The following is an 18,545-nucleotide window of genomic DNA, read 5'->3' as shown; positions in this document are numbered from 1 at the left end:
TACTGCATCACAGACGTGAAACAGCAAGCAGTAGAGGTAACCCTCATTCCATAGCTCATGTGAGAGGTCAAACAGTCGCCCTCACACTGAGATCAGTTGCTTCGGGCCAGAGCGGGCTCCAACAAATCTTCAGAGGCTCATTGGAGACTGGGGGCTCCCTGAGGGCTGCATTGAGAGGCCCCGAGGGCCGCAAGTGGCCCCAGGGCTGGGGTTTGGGCACCCCGATTTAAAGGAACAAGTGCCATCTTTGAGTTAAGACCTGGCAACTGGGCAGACCAAAGCCCTGTGGGAGAGGAAAAGGAGAGTCATCTCTGTCAGACCTTCCAGTAAGCAACCCTTTTCTAACAGGTGCTGGTCCTTACACTGCCTCACCAGTGCTGCTTCCAGAAAGGAAATTCATTACACTGCAGGGCCAAAAGAGCCCCCCAGTCTGCACTGAACTAGATTCATTTTCTGTATTACATCATCAACACAGGAATGGAGGAGTGGGAGGAGGCAAACGGGCTCTGTGCTGGAAAGTTAGGGCTTCTCCCTGCCTCTACAGCCTGCTTTACTTCACTACTTCTTACTTAGGAAACACAAGAGTGATCACCATGGTAACGTATGTTCCCCTGGCACCTGCGCATTCACAGGTGGAATCCTCTGAGCCCTGTACATAGTTCCTGGCCCCAAGCAGGTGGGGTCTGACCATCAGTAATGCAGTTGCTCCTCGGATCTAAGCTCTCTGGGTGACTCATCTTGGTCCCAATTTCTCTTGGACGTTTCTCTGTCTTCCGCTGCCACTGCCAACGGGTGCTGACTTTCCAGCACGTGGCTGGTACATCTAATCCTGCCAAGGACCCCATTCCAAGGACAAAGACCAGGACGCAGGATTCCAGGAGGAGGTTGCTTTGTGTGGGAAGTGCCGGACTCATCTGCCAGGGCCTGTTACTCCAAGGACTCTGACATTTTCCAGACTTCCCTGCAGGGAAACAGCACCTGATTCCACTTAAAGCTTGCAGCATCTCTCCTCCCCACTCCCACACCTCACCCCAGAAAACATGGAGCTCTCAGAGAACAATAATGTAATTGGCTGGGAAAATCTCCTCAGGATTTTCCATCAAAACCTGGAGCTGGCTCAGACAGTGCTAACACACAAACACATGCAAGCTGGAGGCCCCAAGACACTCATGAAAGCACGGGTTCCCCCAGAACATGCGTGACCTGGACAGAATGGAGCTCAACGTAACAAGGAGTGACTGAGACCTGAGAGACAGCCGATTTCCCCCAGAGGGGCGACCCAGTCTTTGGCCCCATAAAGAACAAACCACCAGCCGTCTGGGCCTATTTAGCATCCATAACCTTTCACCTTCAAGATTCCCACCTCCTGCCTGCTGTGCGCAAGCCTGCTTTACAGCATGCCACAACATCTTAGAGCTGCTTCTAATGCTCCTTTTAAAGAAATCTGCTGCAGTCTCACCCAAGAATAATTATAGCATTCTGTATACATCTACTGCACCACTGAATGTTTGGAAAAATTACTGGTGCTGATCAGGCCCTTTGGCATTCAGTGAATACAGCATTAAACGTTGACTTAGAAGACTTGGGTTCAAGTTCACCCTCTGCTATTATACAGACTTGAGCATCCATGACTTTTGGCCTCAGTGCCTCATCTGCAAAATGGGTGTAATAGTAACTTACCTTGTAGATTTGTAATAAGAAACAAAATAAATATTGTAAAATACTTTGCAAATTAAAAGATTTATGTATGGTAGAGTTAGAGCACCAAGTAGTAGCCATAGCGGCTTATTTCCTATAGGCCTGCTTGGAGCCAATTCTGGACTGACACTGCAGAAAAGCAGACACACAGAGCTGGCTCAGAACAAGCCCACCCAGTTCCTAGACTTAAAGTACTGTTTTCTCCCAGTGTTCTTTCATTTGATAAAGTATTTGTTTTTAACTTCCTTCCTTCCTTCAATAATATGGTGCAGGCTGTATAAAGGGATGATAATAATAATGCATAACCACTCTTCAATTACCTATCAGAAAACATGGACCACTGAAGTGACTGCAGCTGTATGACTTCCCTTGGGAGTTGGAACTCCCTAGGAAAGCAAAGAGTACGCAGAATGAAACCTTTTGCAAAAGACTGTAATCAGAAAATCACAGGCCACCTGGGAAAACACCTCCAAGAAGCTGATAGAAAAGAGAGACAGGTTTTTCCCACACAATTGGATTCCCCACATTTGATATGTAGCATGATACTCCTGTAAGCTTCAAGGCAGCATCAGTAGCACAATACCCTGCCCACATATAATGCATGGGAGTGATTTTCTTGCAAATAGCCTTGCTACTGTTTGCAGCTATTAAAACATGATAGCCATGCTTGCAGAAAGGTGTCCTGGTCACCTCTTCAGTTTAAGCCCTGTTTTAAAAAGCAACAAGAGTATTCCCACACTGAAGTAGAATAGGTTTGCAGTTTCTAAAGAATCGTTTTTCTAAAAGTTCACAAAATCAAATCAGCACAGAAGGTGAGGAGCATTCAGTGCTACTGAAGTAGTGGACACCAGCACTACCAGCATGCTGTGCTCCATCCTGTTTATTTTAAACTGAGGGCACAGAGAAGGAATGCCATGCTACAGCTACAGGTAAGGGGGAAGGATCACCATGCTGTGCCTCTCCTTGTCTACCCAAATGCTTTGCTAAGCAGCCAGACAGCTCAGGAGGAGGCAGTGGAGGAACGGCTGCTTTAGACAGCGCTATAGCTTTGGCTGGGCTTGAATCTGAGGAAGGATGCATGGATTGCCTGCTACAACTGAGTGACAATATAATTGCACCATTCAACAAGTCATTTGGAAAGTTTCTAAGTGTGCCCATTCAGAGAAGATCAGTTCACTATGTTGAAGGACAAGACATTGATTGAGTCTTGGAATTGCATTGATTGAGTCTTGATTGAAAGACATTGATTGAGTCTTGATGTGTGTCATGGGGTTTGCATTTGGTAAAGCTTGTCTTCCAAAGGCAAAGCAGCAGTGTAACTCTGTGGACCTTGGGATTCTTGACACTTGAGTTTCAGGTTGGTTTTGTTTCTTCCCAGCCAGGTCTCTAGACAAACTCTATAACTTTGCTGATTGCTCTGGCCTCCATCTCATCTTTGCATTGAATGCCCTGCGCCGAAACCCCAACAACTCCTGGAACAGCTCCAATGCTCTCAGCCTGCTCAAGTACAGTGCCAGCAAGAAATACAACATCTCCTGGGAGCTTGGCAATGGTGAGTGGAGTTGCTAGGGAAAGAGAGGAGGAGGAAAGAGACATGGGATTAGCTCATCTCCTAGACCGCAACTTGCAGCCCTGATGGGTGACTGGCAAATTAGAGACCTGATCTGGGAGCCTACTCACTGCAGATCTTATGGAGTCACCAGTGAATAGCAACATAGCCGAAAAGAAACTGCTGTTCTAAATCCAGGAAGGAGAGAGTCATATATGGGATTAAAGATTTGCTTGTTCTCAGACTAAAAAAGACACAAGAGAGATATAGGACCACCTCCTCCAGTCCCTTCAACATGTGCTTCCAAGCTGGTGAAGGGTCACCCATGCTGGGCGCTCTTTTCAGAGAGTAACCAGGCCAGAGTTGGTAAATGCTTTTTTCTGCTTGTTTCCAGAACCAAACAACTACCGAACCCTGACAGGGCGAGCAGTAAACGGCACGCAGCTGGGCAAAGACTACGTGCAGCTGAAGAGGCTGCTGCAGTTGATCCGCACCTACTCCCGAGCCAGCCTATATGGGCCCAATATTGGAAGGCCCAGAAAGAATGTTGTGGCCCTCCTGGATGGGTGAGTTACATGGTCTATGCTTGGCAAACAATGCAGGGAACTAGAAAATATCTCTTACCCTAGTGGTGGCTTGCCTGGTTCTTGAGATTGAAAAGCTGCATGCAATGAAAGCCCCTGCAGGTGTGACTTATCCACTCTCTAAGGTGCAGTAATAAGAAAAGTCATGTCTGCCAGAACCTATGCAAGGCACACAAGTCCTCTTTGAGTAATGCATTGGCTGTATAGGCTACACTCTCATTGTTTGTACGCCTGATTTCCAGCCAGTAAGTAAGGACAGTGCCTGGCTTATAGGAAGACTAGAGTGCCACTGGAAAGATCAGGAACATTCCCTGACATCTTGGTTTATGTAGCCCAAAGTGGTGAGGTTGCCAGATCTGTCAGGTCAATCATTCCATGTCCCTTTGTCACTGGCTCACTTGATTATATTTCTCCTTGTCTCTTAGGGTGCTCCCCTGCTACATGACTCAGTACTATTTCACAATTTTTCTGCCAAATGCTCAAAACATTTGATAGAGTCATCATTATCAGGAACAACTAGTTATTTTCTTGTCCCTTTCAAACATCCAAGCTTGGAACACTTGCTCCAATTCACACTTCCTGTGATTTCCCTCCTTTCATCTGAAGGGCAAAAAGTCCTAAGCAGCCTTGATAAATATGAGAGAGCGGACATAGCGCAGACTGGCCGAGTCTTTTATACAAAACTGAATGGGATAGCAAAGTCCCCAGAGGATGAACATTTAAATTAATTTTAGGGTCCAATCCTAACCATCTTTCCAGTTGCAGCCCCAGGGTAAGGGAACAAATGTTCCCTTACCTTAAGGAGGCCTCCGTGACTGCCCCCCCCCACTGCACCCCATTGGCATGGCTGCATCAGCTCTGGAAAGTTGAATAGAATTGGGCCCTTAATAAACCTAAAAACAAAGCACACAGCAGCATGAAGAAATACATCAAAGCCAAATGTAAAGAGGGAATAACTAAGTGTACAAATATAATGGGTGTTTTTGTGTAGTTTGCAAGGCAGCAGAAGTGTCATTTTACATTGTATCATTAGAAGGATTGGCTCAAAGACCTAGGATAAATCGTGCTATTCTACAAGGAATAAAACTATGTCTTCTGAACACTACAGCTCAATAAGGATGTGAACAAACTGGAAAATGTCCAGGTTAACAAACCGTGCCCAAGCATAATTTCTCTGGGCTTGGTACAAATATGTGCTATGTTTGGCCCCCTTGGAGGGGTTGGAGAATTTCTGAAAATTGCATGCCAGTAGGATAGAAATACAGGTTAGACTGGAAATGAACTGCTGGATCTCCTACTGAAAGCAATGAGAAACTTAAAATATATGTGCCTTTTTAAATTGCCTCTAAAATGGGGCCCTTTATCCAATATCTCTGAAATTTGGCAAGTCAGTTACCTTGAAGGAGGAGTAGAATGCCTGCAAATGTTTTGCCATTTGGGTGGAAAACATCAAAGTTACAGGCACCAGAAGCCTGGCTGGGTCTCCCATTGAAATCAGTGGAAAACTCCAATGAATGAGAAAAACAAAACCAAATGAAGCAAATCAAATTAAAATGAATGGAAAATGAAGCAAATCAAAACAAATTCCATTTTTTAAAGCACAAATAGGGGAAAAATTCTTGCACATCCCTAGTTTTCAATTACAAGGAGAAAGCTCAAAGAAGGGAAACTGCTTATGGAGATGTTGTGAAATATCTCCTCTCAAAGATTTTCGAAACAAGGTTGAGCAGGCACCTGTCAGGGTTGCTTTAGGTAAAGGTCCATTTTTGAATAGGAATAGGATACCCTCTTTGGGTACAATGGATAGACTCACAGTATGTATTATGTTCCTTCTAACTTCGCAATCTGTGCAGGCAGCCAGACCCAAAGAGGAACTTCAACAGGGCTTGAATAATAATAATAATAATAATACAGGTATTTATATACCGCCTTTCTTGGTCTTTATTCAAGGCAGTTTACATAGGCAGGCTGATTAAATCCCCGTAGGGATTTTTACAATTGAAAGAAGGTTCTGTCTTTCAAGAACCACAACAGTCCAGGTGTTTCACTCTAATCTGGTTTCACATTCTGGCCTCCATCCTCCCACGCTCAGAGCAGATGGAATAACTTGGCTCAGCTTGTCAGCTGCTTCAAGGTCGCACGGTGCCGGTGGCCTCGAACTGGCGACCTTGTGGATGTTATCTTCAGGCAAATGGAGGCCCTACCCTCTAGACTTCAGACCTCCTGAAGTGACTATCTACGTCCTGGACAATTGTGCTCTGGTTAAATATGTCCCTGTCATTGGTGTCCCTGGACATTCATGTCTGGTTTTTTTTTTTGCATCCCAGTTATTTGCATCCTACTATAACTGGACAACAAACCCCATGTTATATATGCTAAGCCTCTTATCCTAGCTAGAATCCTAACCCTGCCTTTGCCTTTTAAAAATAAAACTGTGTATCTAATATAAATATACGTTAACTGGTACACATGTGTCTGGGAAGCAAAAAGAACAGACGCAGATGTCGAATTCCGGGACTCATTTGACTGGGATGCAGTTTTCCAGGACATAATTGTCCTGCCATAATTGTCTTGAACTGGGCTTGCCAGTCAGGCTGAACCTGTACACCACCACTCAGAGCTGACCAAAGGAAGACACTATGGGCTGACTTGGTGTGTCTGCATTTTTCCTCCCTCCTCATCTGATTGACTAGGAGTACGGACACATTGCTTCAAGACCTGCACATGGCTCAAAAAGCTTGTATAGCGGTTGGTTGATTTGAGCAGCTAAAGTGGCTTCCATGTGCTGCTGCTCACTGCATAGTGTTTCTGTCCCATGATCCTGCTTTTACCTTGTGCTGTTTTGCCCTGCAGTGCCCTATTTTGCTTCTTTGCAATGGGCTACACAACCTTTGCTGCAATCTGACTTGATCCATTGGCTGTCTAAGTAATGATTACTATAGGATGGATCACTCTTGGGCACTCTACCCATGGGCATTTTTTCTAAAGGAAAGGTTGAGCATATAGTTTAAAAACAAGTTGACGCTCTGCACCTGACCAGCCAGAATCCAGCTCTTCTGGATTGGTTATGAACGCAGTGAGACTGGCGGACTCAACAGAAGTATTGCCATGCCTGGGGATGAATGGGTGCCTGGGGATCTCACTGTCTCTTGATCCTTTAGCACTGCCTGCCTGCAGGGTAGAGCACAGAACCAGAGACAAGTGTGTGCAGAGGTGCAAGCGAATTTGTGCAGATGGGACAACCAGCCCATTTGATGAAGTGTTAATTAGGCTGTTCAGACAACCAGAGCTGTAAGGAACAGCCTGTATCTGTTCTCTACTGCGTGGGGTGGAGAGTCAGGAATCACCGTATTTTTTCCAGATCCCAAAGGAATGATGGAGGTGATAGCAGGAAACAGAGACTGGGCCCAGAGTCATCTCCTCAGAGGGAAACATGGCTCCAGGGGTCATGCAGGATTAAACAAGGACAGCAAAATCACACAGGGGCTTCTGGCTGTCGTCAATGAAGCTGATTTCTAGGTCTGGTGCAAGAGCATGGAAGGAAGCACTTAAATGGGTCGGTGGCTCTGGGCATGAGACAACTCATGAGACATTATGTGTTGACACTCAGAGCCATAAATGAGACTATTAACAGAATGCACACATTTAGCGGCAATAATCTCCATACAGCACCAGCCTGTAGTTCTTGCTGCTTGTAATATCCATCTGGGATAGGGGCTCCTCCCCCTGGGGGCGGGGTGCCTCGGCCACGCTTACTTGGTGTAGATGGTGGTGATGGTGCGATGCAGTAACACAAGGAGTCAAGAAAGCCAGTTTGCAGAGTCTATTTACTTGAGTAAGTCTTTTCAGATTCATGGAGCCCTGTTACGTCTCAGGGCTCTTACGCAGAATAATGCCAATCTCGGGGTGTGGATAGCGCCCCCACTGCCCTTTCTTCCTTCCCTCCTGGCATGGGGTGGCCCCGGCCAATGCAGGTAAGTGGTGTTGTGGCCTCAGGGAAACCCGGCCTGGCCCTTTGCACCAAGACCAGGGTCAGTCTGGATGTCTTCCAGGAGCATCCTGCGGTAAGTCTGGCCCCTTCTTCCCATCTGGGGTTGCAGGCTGTCCTGCTCCACTGGACCCAGGAGCCACTGGCCACCACTGTCCTGGGGGAGGCAGATAGCCTCAGGGAGCCTTGGCAGGTCCTGATTCTGGGGGCTCCCAGGCTCGGTTACCTCCCTCTGAGGCCAGGGTCCCACGGACCCCTTTCAGGTGGTAAGGGTTGGGTAGGGATGGAGCCAAAGCTCTGTGCAGTTCCCCCCCCCCCACGACGCTGATGCAGCTTGGGGAGAAGTGACCTCCTCCTCCCCTGGCCAGGCTCCTTATGAGCCCTCCAGCCAGCTGGTTTGGCCCCGCATCTTTCGGTCTTGCTCCTGGGCCGAGATCCTACAAGATCTCGGCCCCACGGGGAGGCCAATCAGGCGGCTCCAGCAGGGGCCGCCCCATGACAGACACCCCCTGCCAAGACTGGGGCCACATTGTCCAGGGGCCACAGATCCACGGTGTCCTGCCGGGGAAAAAAATCGGCATTAGCGTGTTTCATACCCGTCCTATATTGGATTGTGAAAGCATATGGCTTTAGAGCCATGTACCACCGGGTTAGCCGGGGATTAGTGTCTTTCATGCAGTGTAGACACATCAAGGGGGTGTGGTCAGTAACTAAAGTGAAAGGGGCCCTGAACAGATAATACTTGAGTGCCTGCAGGGCCCACTTAGTAGCCAACGCCTCCCTCTCTATAACTGAGCAGGAGCTCTCAGCTAGTGTTAATTTCCTGCTGAGGTACATTATGGGATGTTCATTAGGTGGGCTCCCCTGAGCTAGCAATGCCCCCAACTCATAAGAACATAAGAACAGTCCCACTGGATCAGGCCATAGGCCCATCTAGTCCAGCGGCCCGTATCTCACAGCGGCCCACCAAATGCCCCAGGGAGCACACCAGATAACAAGAGACCTGCATCCTGGTGCCCTCCCTTGCATTGGCATTCTGACATAGCCCATTTCTAAAATCAGGAGGTTGCACATACACATCATGGCTTGTAACCCATAATGGATTTTTCCTCCAGAAACTTGTCCAATCCCCTTTCAAAGGCATCCAGACCAGATGCTGTCACCACATCGTGCAGTAAGGAGTTCCACAGACTGACCACACGCTGAATAAATAAATATTTTCTTTTGTCTGTCCTAACCCTCCCTACACTCATTCGACCCCCGAGGCGTCTGTCTGGGCTACAAAGGGGCACCTGAAGTTGGGCGTTTGGAAGAGCAGGTTGGCGCACAAGGCGATCTTAATGTTTTGGAAGGCTTGTTCATGGGCTTCAGTCCATACTAGCCTCTTTTTTCCCTTCCTTTGGTCAGATCTGTGAGTGGGGTAGCCAAGGTGGCGTACTCGGGAATGAAGTTCCTGTAATACAGGGGTGCCCAAACCCCAGCCCTGGGGCCACTTGCGTCCCTCAAGGACTCCCAATCTGGCCTGCGGGGAGACCCCAGTCTCCAATGAGCCTCTGGCCCTCCAGAGACTTGCTGGAGCCCGCGCTGGCCCAACGTAACTACTCTCTGCATGATGGCCAATAGTTCCATGTCTTGCATGACCTGTGGGGTGAGGGCTCCCTCCAATGCTTGCTGTTTCACATCCGTGATGGAGCAGCGGCAGCAAAAGAAAGGTTTTTATAGGCCTTGAGTTATTGCAAGACCTTCATTCGTTCATATAAGTTTCATCTCTAATGTATTCGTTTATGTAAATTTATTCAAATTTGAAACGTAAATGAATTCCCTTTTTTCCCTGGCCCCCAACAGTGTCAGAGAGATGATGTGGCTTTCTTGCCAAAAAGTTTGGACACCCCTGCTATAATATCCTGCAAGACCCAGGAATTGTACATCTCGCTTACTCCTGGGCCTGGCCTGGTTCTGTAGGACCATCACTTTGTCCATGACTGGGCATACTTGCCGCCTCCGCACCACGTGTCCTAGATATTGTGTGTGTCGGAGCCCAATGGCACATTTCGCCAGGTTGGCTTTCAGGCCAGACTGGCATAAGGCCTCCAGCATGGCCGCCAGGTCACTTAGGTGTTGTTCCCAGGTGGTGCTGTAGATTATAATATTATGAATGTACACTGCTGCATAGGCCCGATGGTTCCGCAGTACACTGTTCATTAGTCTTTGGAACATGGTGGCAGCCGCATGTAGCCCAAAAGGCATGTGTGTAAGTTGGAACAACCCCTGGGGAACAGCAAATGCAATCTTTTCCCGGGAGGAGGGAATCAGGGGGATTTGTTATTATCCCTTAGTAAGATCTAATTTGGATAGGTATTGGGCACCCCTTAGTTGTTCCAGCAGTCCCGGGACTGCAGGCATAGGGTAGGTGTCGAAGTGCGATACCTCGTTGACCTTACAAAAGTTGATACAGACTCTCACCGATTCGTCTGGTTTGGGGTCTAAGACAGGATGGCTCCACCAAGGGCTTTGTGATGGCTCTCTAGCCCTGAAGTGTCACATAGCCTCTACCTCCTCATGGAGGACCCTCTCCAAGTGCTTGGGCCAGCTCCGTGCCAGTAGTTGCACTATCTGGCCCTCATCTGTGAGGATATGGTGTTCCGCTAGTGAGGTGCACCCCGGTATGGTTGAGAACACATCCCGAAATTCCACCTCGAGCTTTCTTACCTGGCAGATTTGGGTGGCTGTCAAGTTGTCCCTGAGCCTCACAGTTGTCCTCCTCGACGAGGAGGCATTCCTGCTCGCACCATGCCTTCAATAGATTAAAATGGTATACTTGTAGTTCTGGTTGGTGGTCAGGCTGGCAGATCTCATAGTCGACCGGACCCACTTGCCTGACCACCTCGTAGGGTCCTTGCCATTTGGCTAACAGTTTGGTATTGGAAGTGGGGAGAAGTAACAATACTCAATCCCCTGGGTGGAAGGCCCGTGGCCAGACCCGGCAATCTCTCAGGTGCTTCTCTCAGGTGTAACCCTGCCCAGTTGGCTAATTGAGCCAACCGTTCATGGAGCTCTGCCACGTACTGAATGTACAACTTTGGGCGTCCCTGGGGCTGAACCCAGTCCTCCCTCAGGATATCCAGAAGTTGCTTGGGCTTCCGCCCAAACACTAACTCAAAGGGGAAGAACCCTGTGGAGGCCTGCAGTGCCTCCCGCATGGTGAACAACAAGGGGTCTAGGAATTGAGCCCAGTTGCTTGGCCATTCATGCACGAACCAGTGCAACATGCCCTTGAGGATGTGATTGAATTGCTCCACCAGGCTATTCATCTGTGGGTGATAGACAGACGTCCTCATCTGGTGTACTTGGAGGAGCTCCCAGAGCTCCCGGAACACCCAGCTCATAAAATTGGTGACTTGATCTGTCAGGACCTCCCTGGGAAACCCCACCTGGGAGAATACCCACAGTAACTCCCAGGCAAGTGTCCTGGCTCCTATCTTTCGTAATGGTATGGCTTCTGGGTACCTGGTGGCATAGTCGAGTATTACTAGGATATGGGAAAAGCTCCCTTTGGCCACTGGCAAGGGCCCGACCAGGTCTATGCCTATCCGTTCAAAGGGGACCCCGCCGATGGATAACGGAATCAATTCTCCCCCCCAGGGCTGCGTCTGTTGACACTCTGGGCAGCTAGCACAATACCACTGGACCTGCCCGTGGATGCCGGGCCAATAAAACTTTTGCATCAACCTCTTCAAGGTGTTCTCTGCCGCCAAATGACTGGACGTGGGCACACTGTAGGCTATGCGCATGGCGTAAGCTCATAGGGGCTGAGGCACCACCAATTGATCTGTCTCCTAGTTCATGTGGGGGTCGTGTCCCACCTGATATAAAATGTCCCCCCTAAAGGTAAACTGGACTCCCTGTCCCCCTGCCAGCGGGTTGGCGGCTTGCGCCAGGGCGGGTCCCAAAGTGGGGTCCTTGCACTGGAGCTCCCTTATATCTCGTTCTCCAGGGAGTGGAGTTCCATCCTGCCCCGCCCTTCTCTCCTTCCCCAAGGCACTGTCTTGGGCCAACAGCTAACTGAATTGGGGCCAATCCCAATGAGTGCCCTGTACCTGAGATGAGGGACCACCCCGACTTGTAGGAACTGGCAATTCCCCCCGAAATTGACCTTAGCCCACCTCAGGCTGTATGGGCGGACGTCCCCATGGATGCACAGGATCAAGAGGGTGGTATCTAATGGCTCCCCTCATGCCCTTTGAACCAAAGTCCGAGTGCAGTCCCCACTCCCAGCACAACTCCACATCCCTTTGTAGTAAAGGGATGCTTGATGAAAGTAGCTGCCTTGTCCATGAGCCATATATACATATGATATGCTATGTTCAATGGTATCAAGTCTAAGAAGAGAGAATAGGAGGAGAAAGGAGATATGTTTAGGCTGCAGCATTAAATTCATCAGCAGGTGATGTGTGATTTTATCTTTATTCCTAAAATACAGACAAAGCTGACTGCAATGGCCTGTTCAAAAAGAGGCAGGTGTCACCAACCAGTAACTCTCTCTGCTTCCCAAAATACATCCAACAAGACTCAAAAAACCCCAAGATTTTCCAACAAAATAACATGAGCCATGATCTCAGCAGAGGCCTTTTTCTCTGTTGGTACTATTCATTAGGTATAAGTTGCCTGTATAGCTTCATTCTTTGTGTTTTATATGCTGGCTTCTTGCACAATTGGGAAAATATCAGGGAAAAAGAGACATATTTAATCCAAATATTATTCAGCTGGAGATGAACTTCTAACTAATTAATGTTTGGGTAGGGGCAGTGGGGAATATATGACAGCATTACAGGGTCCAAAGAGATCACTGGTCCTTGTCACTTTTAAGCCTATTTTACACATGATGTTTTGAATGTTTGGCAATGATGTTGTGTAGGGAAAAAACATGTATGCCATGTGATGTGCGGCACAAGTATTTATTTTGCTGTGGCTATCCAGCATGCTGCCAGATCCATCCCTCCCTTCCCCTCCCCACCCACAGCCCACCTCCCACTGACTTACTGGCTCTGGTGAATCTGGGAGGGTTGCTGCTGCATGGCTGGCACCACTTGCTGCTTCCGGCAGTGGCTGGGTAGTGAGTGCATGGCAATGTGTTGCATTTTGTGACACTGCACTGCTGCAGTGTGAATTCTAGCTTTGCAACCTAATGATAGGATTAGGATCATTAGTTCAGCTGGCTAGAGGAAGGGAAACGACAATCAGTAGTAGGAGAATTGAAGGATGCCTGAATGAAACTTCATGTGATGTTGAAAGCATTCTTTGTCCTGACAGGCTTAGTTGTTCTTTAGCCAACAGCAGCAGGCTCTATCCTGTGGACAAGGACTCTGGCAGGGGGTAGGGCAGCCATTTTCAACCACTGTGCCATGGCACACTGGTGTGCCGTGAATGGTCCCCAGGTGTGCCACGGGAATTTGGGAGAGGGTCATTTATCAATAGGATCATTGGGGGATGTGAGCCCCCACTGACAGCACAGTGTGCCTTGTCAATTATCAAAAAGCCTATGGTGTGCCTTGACCATTTTAGTGCCTTGCCAGTGTGCCATGAGATGGAAAAAGGTTGAAAATCACTGGGGTAGGGTCTTTAATCTTGTCTCCCACCACAGTCCTGATCCACTGAGATCCCTGGATTCAGCTGCTTGCCCTGGAGAAATACTCCTGGTGATCCTGATCTGCTATTGGCTAAAGAAAAACAAAGCCCAGTCCTAATTCTTTTCCTTGCCATAGCATGCAGCAACCCCAAAACAGTAAGTACTGCTTGATATAGTAGGGGGGCAATCAGGAAACTTGGGAGAGGTAAAAAAAATATTTTCTCTTACACCTTTATAAGCCCCTTGATTGTTAATGGATCTCCTCAAATTTGGTCTGAATTGAGCAATGGCATCACTAGGGTTTGCATCACCTGGTGCGGGAGGCCAGCCATCACCCCCATGATGGACCTCCTCCCATACAATGGGCAGGGCAACACATCATTGCCTTGCCCGCACTGGTTTCTTGGATATAAATTTTGATAGAATAGAGATATTTTGACGTGGCTTATTTCATTGCATTCTGCATGAAATTACATATCAAATGATATATAACATGATGGTATTACAGTGGTGCCTCGCAAGACGAAATTAATTCGTTCCGCAAGTCGTTTCGTATTGCGAAAATTTCGTCTTGCGAAGCACGGTTTCCCATAGGAATGCATTGAAATTTAATTAATGTGTTCCTATGGGCAAAAAAAGTCAGAACAAAGTCAAATTTGGTTTACAAAGTGTTTATTAAGTGCTCTTTAAAGGCATACATACTGTACAGAGGATTTCAAAAATTTCAAGCACAAAACTTCAACTTTTTAATTTTAAAAATTCGTCTTGCGAAGCACGGCATAGAAAAATTCATCTTGCGAGTCACCAGAAAAAATCGCAAAAACGCTTTCGTCTTGCGAGTTTTTCGGTGTGCGAGGCATTCGTCTTGCGAGGCACCACTGTATTCCTAAAAAACGCATTTTGGCCAGTAGTAGTGTCACCTCCTCCTATGCACATCATCCAGTGTGACTCGCACCCCCTCTGCCCTGCAGGTGATGCCACTGGAACCAAGGAGCTGATTTCCTCAAACCTCTGCCAGCTGTTGAGCTGGTGAAAGTTCAAGGAGATGAAGGGGGTGTGTTGGTTGGCTCCAGAGGGGATAGTGTCTGGCACAAGTCACTCATGCCTCTGGCATGTCACCAGCCGTCCCCCTGACCTTCCCTGTTCCTACTTACCAATGTCAGTGGGTCTTCTCTGTGCATGGGGTCCTCCCCACCATCTGTGGCAGTGGCACAGAATTGCATGCCTCCACATGCTTCCAAAATGGCATTTACAATGCTGTAAAGTACATTCCATTGCCACAATGCTAGTTCCAGTGGCATTCGTGCCAGATAGGATTGGGCTATAAGCCATCAGGGCCAATAACATTTGAAAATATTGAGTTGTTTGAGCCTTAGGGTGCCTTTATTGAGCCTTAGGGTGCCCAAGAGGGTTCACTAAATTCATTCTTCCCTCAGAGCAAGCCTGGATTTCCTTTTGCTTTTAACAGAAGTGCATAACAACAAGCCAAACACTGAGTGGGCTGCCTTGTTCCTCCTCCCAATATTTAGACAGGTTGTCCATATTTTTTCTTTAGTTTTAAGAAATGCAGCTTGTATGTTTAAGCAATCAAGAGTTCATTTGTGCATTTCCAAAAAAAGAAAAAAGAAATCAAGTTTTAAAATCTGCAAAAGTGCTCCAAAGAGGGAGGAAGCAGAATTCATGATGTCACAAGACAGAAACCAATCAGCAGTGCAAACAGCTGGCTTTTGCTACAGACTAGCAGAACTGGTTTTCTGGGACCTTGGCTCTGGAGAGGGTTAGGTACGTGTGACAAGAATGTGATGAGTGTGCTTCCATATCGCAGTGACTCCTCTTTCTCTTCTTGGAGACAGGCTTCTTAAAAATGGAAATGTTACACTGTCTACAACCCTCTCAAAGAGGCCAATTTTTTTATTGTATCTGGTGTTTCTGTGTCTGCTCTGTGGGCTTCTCCACATTGGTTGGACGACTTAGCACCTGAATAAAAATTTAAACCAGGTTTTGTGGGCTGAGAAATTTTAAACATGCACAGACCCCATAGCTTGGGGGAGGAGGCATCAGGAGACATTGCCCCCATAAATTTGTCTCCTCCCTTTGAAATAAGATGTGTTCCAGATTTTCCTGCTTATTTTCGTAGTGTGAATTTTTTTTTTTTTGTAAGATGAAGTACCAATTTTTTATTTTTCTTTAATGGGTAGAAGTTGTAATTTGGAACAATCATATCAATACCTTGGTTTGTCTTATCTGAGAAAAGGTCTTCCTTTGGACTTCTGGTTAAACTTACACTTTTAAACAAAATATATAACATTTGAAGGCAAAGTACTCTGTTTGTCATATAGTCATTCAAGTCTGGTGATTTCCTAACTATGAGCCTGACCACATAACCAAAAAAAATCCTTTGATGTACCTGCACCAAACATCAGGCCTCCCTAGCAACAGGAAGCCAGAGTGATAAAAAACACTTTCAATGTGTGAAACTGGAATGAAGTATATTACCAGCCTTCCTTCTATAATAGGTGTTTGATTATGTAATGGAGAGGCATACATAGAAAAGTTGGATTTTGTGGAGGGAGGGGAATTATGTGGCCCCCAAATAAGTGTACTTTCTTTGTATAAGTCTCTGCAAGATGCTTGTATGCCTTCCCCCATGCTTTATTCAGTTTACTCCTTCTCTGTTGGCTCCATTTTCAACTTATGTATATTCCAGTTTTATATATTTATCAACATACTTGTACAATATACATTTTAGATCAGTGTTTCTCAACCAGGGGTACTTGTACCAACAGTGATACTTGAGATGGTGTCCGGTGTTACACGCAGGACCCCCAGACCTCTACCACGTGGCAGCAAGACCAGCAATGCACAGTGACAAACAGCAGTAGGAGGCTTGGCTTGGTGGGCAGAGCTCCCGTATGCACTTTTCGCATGCTCGAAACCTCTCCTGTCCTCCCCGAGCCTTTTACCAGTGTTCGTTGTGTTGCATCTGGTCTCCCAATCCAGAAGTAACTGGCGATGATATCATCGCCAATTCCTTCTAGCAGATGGACCATGCAAAGTGGTACGGGGGGGGGGGGACTAACACTGAGATAAATAGACTTCTTCTAAGTCCAGTGGTGTGACTAGGCAGTACATGTAATTACTGGTACAGATAAAAATTGGCAGGGCATGTGCTTGCTATGTATGATCTGACAAGTGATGGACATAGTCGACAACTGTCCCATATTCTCAGTTTTCTATGTTCATTACATGATAGACTGTGCAAGTGGCATCATATATTCTAACAGCTTTTATCTTTACCAATAACTATATCCATAATGTTGTTGACTTTGAGAAAAGTGGTATTTTACCATTTCCAAACAGATATGGGCTCTGAGAATTAAGAAATGTGAAAACCTCGAGTATCACTAGCACAAAAGCCTCCTGCTAGTGGCAGAACTCACAAGAGCTAAACTAAAACCTTGCAGGGGAGACTTAGCAGCTTTCTTGGGTACCACTGCCGCACCAATTTAGGAAGTCTTTTTTCTTCTTCTAATATCTAATCTAAGCCTACCTTCCTGAAAAATAAGCTTTTTGTTCTTGTCCCACATCCTTTTAAGCATTGAATATAACCATTGTTTACAAGTGTCGTTTCCCCCTTAAACTTCACTAATGACAACAAATTAGATCTCTTTGCTATAGTTACAGACACATGCACTCACAGAGTTGGGCCTCTTAATATAAACTGATCCTAGTTAATAGGTAGCAAGCTGTTTCATCAGATGTGTGAAGTAGGTAGTGATTTATTTTTTTTTTATCAAGCACTTTTTAGGGATGTAAAGACCTTTGTATTTCAATTGACCCGTGGTTAATTTTTCTGTGTGCTGCACTGTTTCGTTATTGTATGTTTGTTGTTTACTTGCATGCTTTATTTTTGTTTTTATCTCTGTGAGTTGTCTTGAGCTTCTTCATTAGGATTGGAAAGGCTGAATAACAAATCCTATAAATTGTTGTTGTTGGCAACCTTCAGTCTCAAAAGACTATGGTATCGCGCTCTGAATGGTAGTTCTGAAACAGCATCTAGTGTGGCTGAAAAGGCCGATTTTGGAGTGACAATCCCTTCCACACTGGGAGCAAGTGTAGTCTGACCCTGGTCTGTCTCCCTGGCTATGGGCCTTCCTTCTTTGCCTCTTTGCCTGTCTGTTGGCCAAGTGACTCTTCAAACTGGGGGAGGCCATGCTGCACAGCCTGTCTACAAGCGGGACGCTCAGAGGACAAGGTTTCCCATCTGTTGAGGTCCAGTCCTAAGGCCTTCAGATCCCTCTTGCAGATGTCCTTGTATCGCAGCTGTGGTCTACCTGTAGGGTGCTTTCCCTGCACGAGTTCTCCATAGAGGAGATCCTTTGAGATCTGGCCATCGTCCATTCTCATTCTCATGTCTCACGACTTGACCAAGCCAACACAGGCGTCTCTGTTTCAGCAGTGTATACATGCTAGAAATTCCAGCAGAACTTTGTCCTGCCAGGTGATACCTAGGATGCATCGGAGGCAGCATATGTGGAAAGCGTTCAGCTTCCTCTCCTGTCGTGTGCGAAGAGTCCATGACTCACTGCAGTACAGAAGTGTACTCAAGATGCAAGCTCTGTAGACCTGGATCTTGGTATGTTCTGTCAGCTTCTTGTTGGATCATACTCTCTTTGTGAGTCTGGAAAATGTGGTAGCTGCTTTACCGATGCGTTTGTTTAGCTCAGTATCAAGAGAAAGAGTGTCAGAGAGTGTCGGAAAGAGTGTTGAGCCAAGGGACACAAAGTCATGGACAACCTCCAGTTCATGCGCAGAGATTGCAATGCAGGGAGGTGAGTCCACATCCTGAACCATGACCTGTGTTTTCTTCAGGCTGATTGTCAGTTCAAAGTCTTGGCAGGCCTTGCTAAAACAATTCATGACCTGCTGGAGATCTTTGACAGAGTGGGTGGTGACAGCTGCATCTTCAGCAAAGAGGAAGTCAAGCAGATATTTCAGCTGAACTTTGGACTTTGCTCTCAGTCTGGAGAGGTTGAAGAGCTTTCCGTCTGATCTGGTCTGGGGATAGATGCCTTCTGTTGCAGTTCCAAAGGCTTGCTT

General features: G+C 46.9%; 1 protein-coding gene across 1 annotated transcript in view; it reads left to right on the top strand.

Moving 5' to 3' along the window:
• The window catches only part of HPSE2 (heparanase 2 (inactive)), a 159,213-nt gene that overhangs the window by 94,585 nt on the left and 46,083 nt on the right, over positions 1-18,545 (top strand). The window contains exons 4-5 of the mRNA XM_066619044.1: positions 3,077-3,250; positions 3,642-3,813. Coding sequence (XP_066475141.1) covers positions 3,077-3,250; positions 3,642-3,813 — 346 coding nt within the window. The remainder of the gene's footprint in view (positions 1-3,076; positions 3,251-3,641; positions 3,814-18,545) is intronic.

This window comes from Tiliqua scincoides, chromosome 3 (assembly GCF_035046505.1).
Source record: "Tiliqua scincoides isolate rTilSci1 chromosome 3, rTilSci1.hap2, whole genome shotgun sequence".
In the NCBI taxonomy this organism is placed as follows: domain Eukaryota; kingdom Metazoa; phylum Chordata; class Lepidosauria; order Squamata; family Scincidae; genus Tiliqua; species Tiliqua scincoides.
This window is presented reverse-complemented; position numbering and strand designations above follow the sequence as displayed.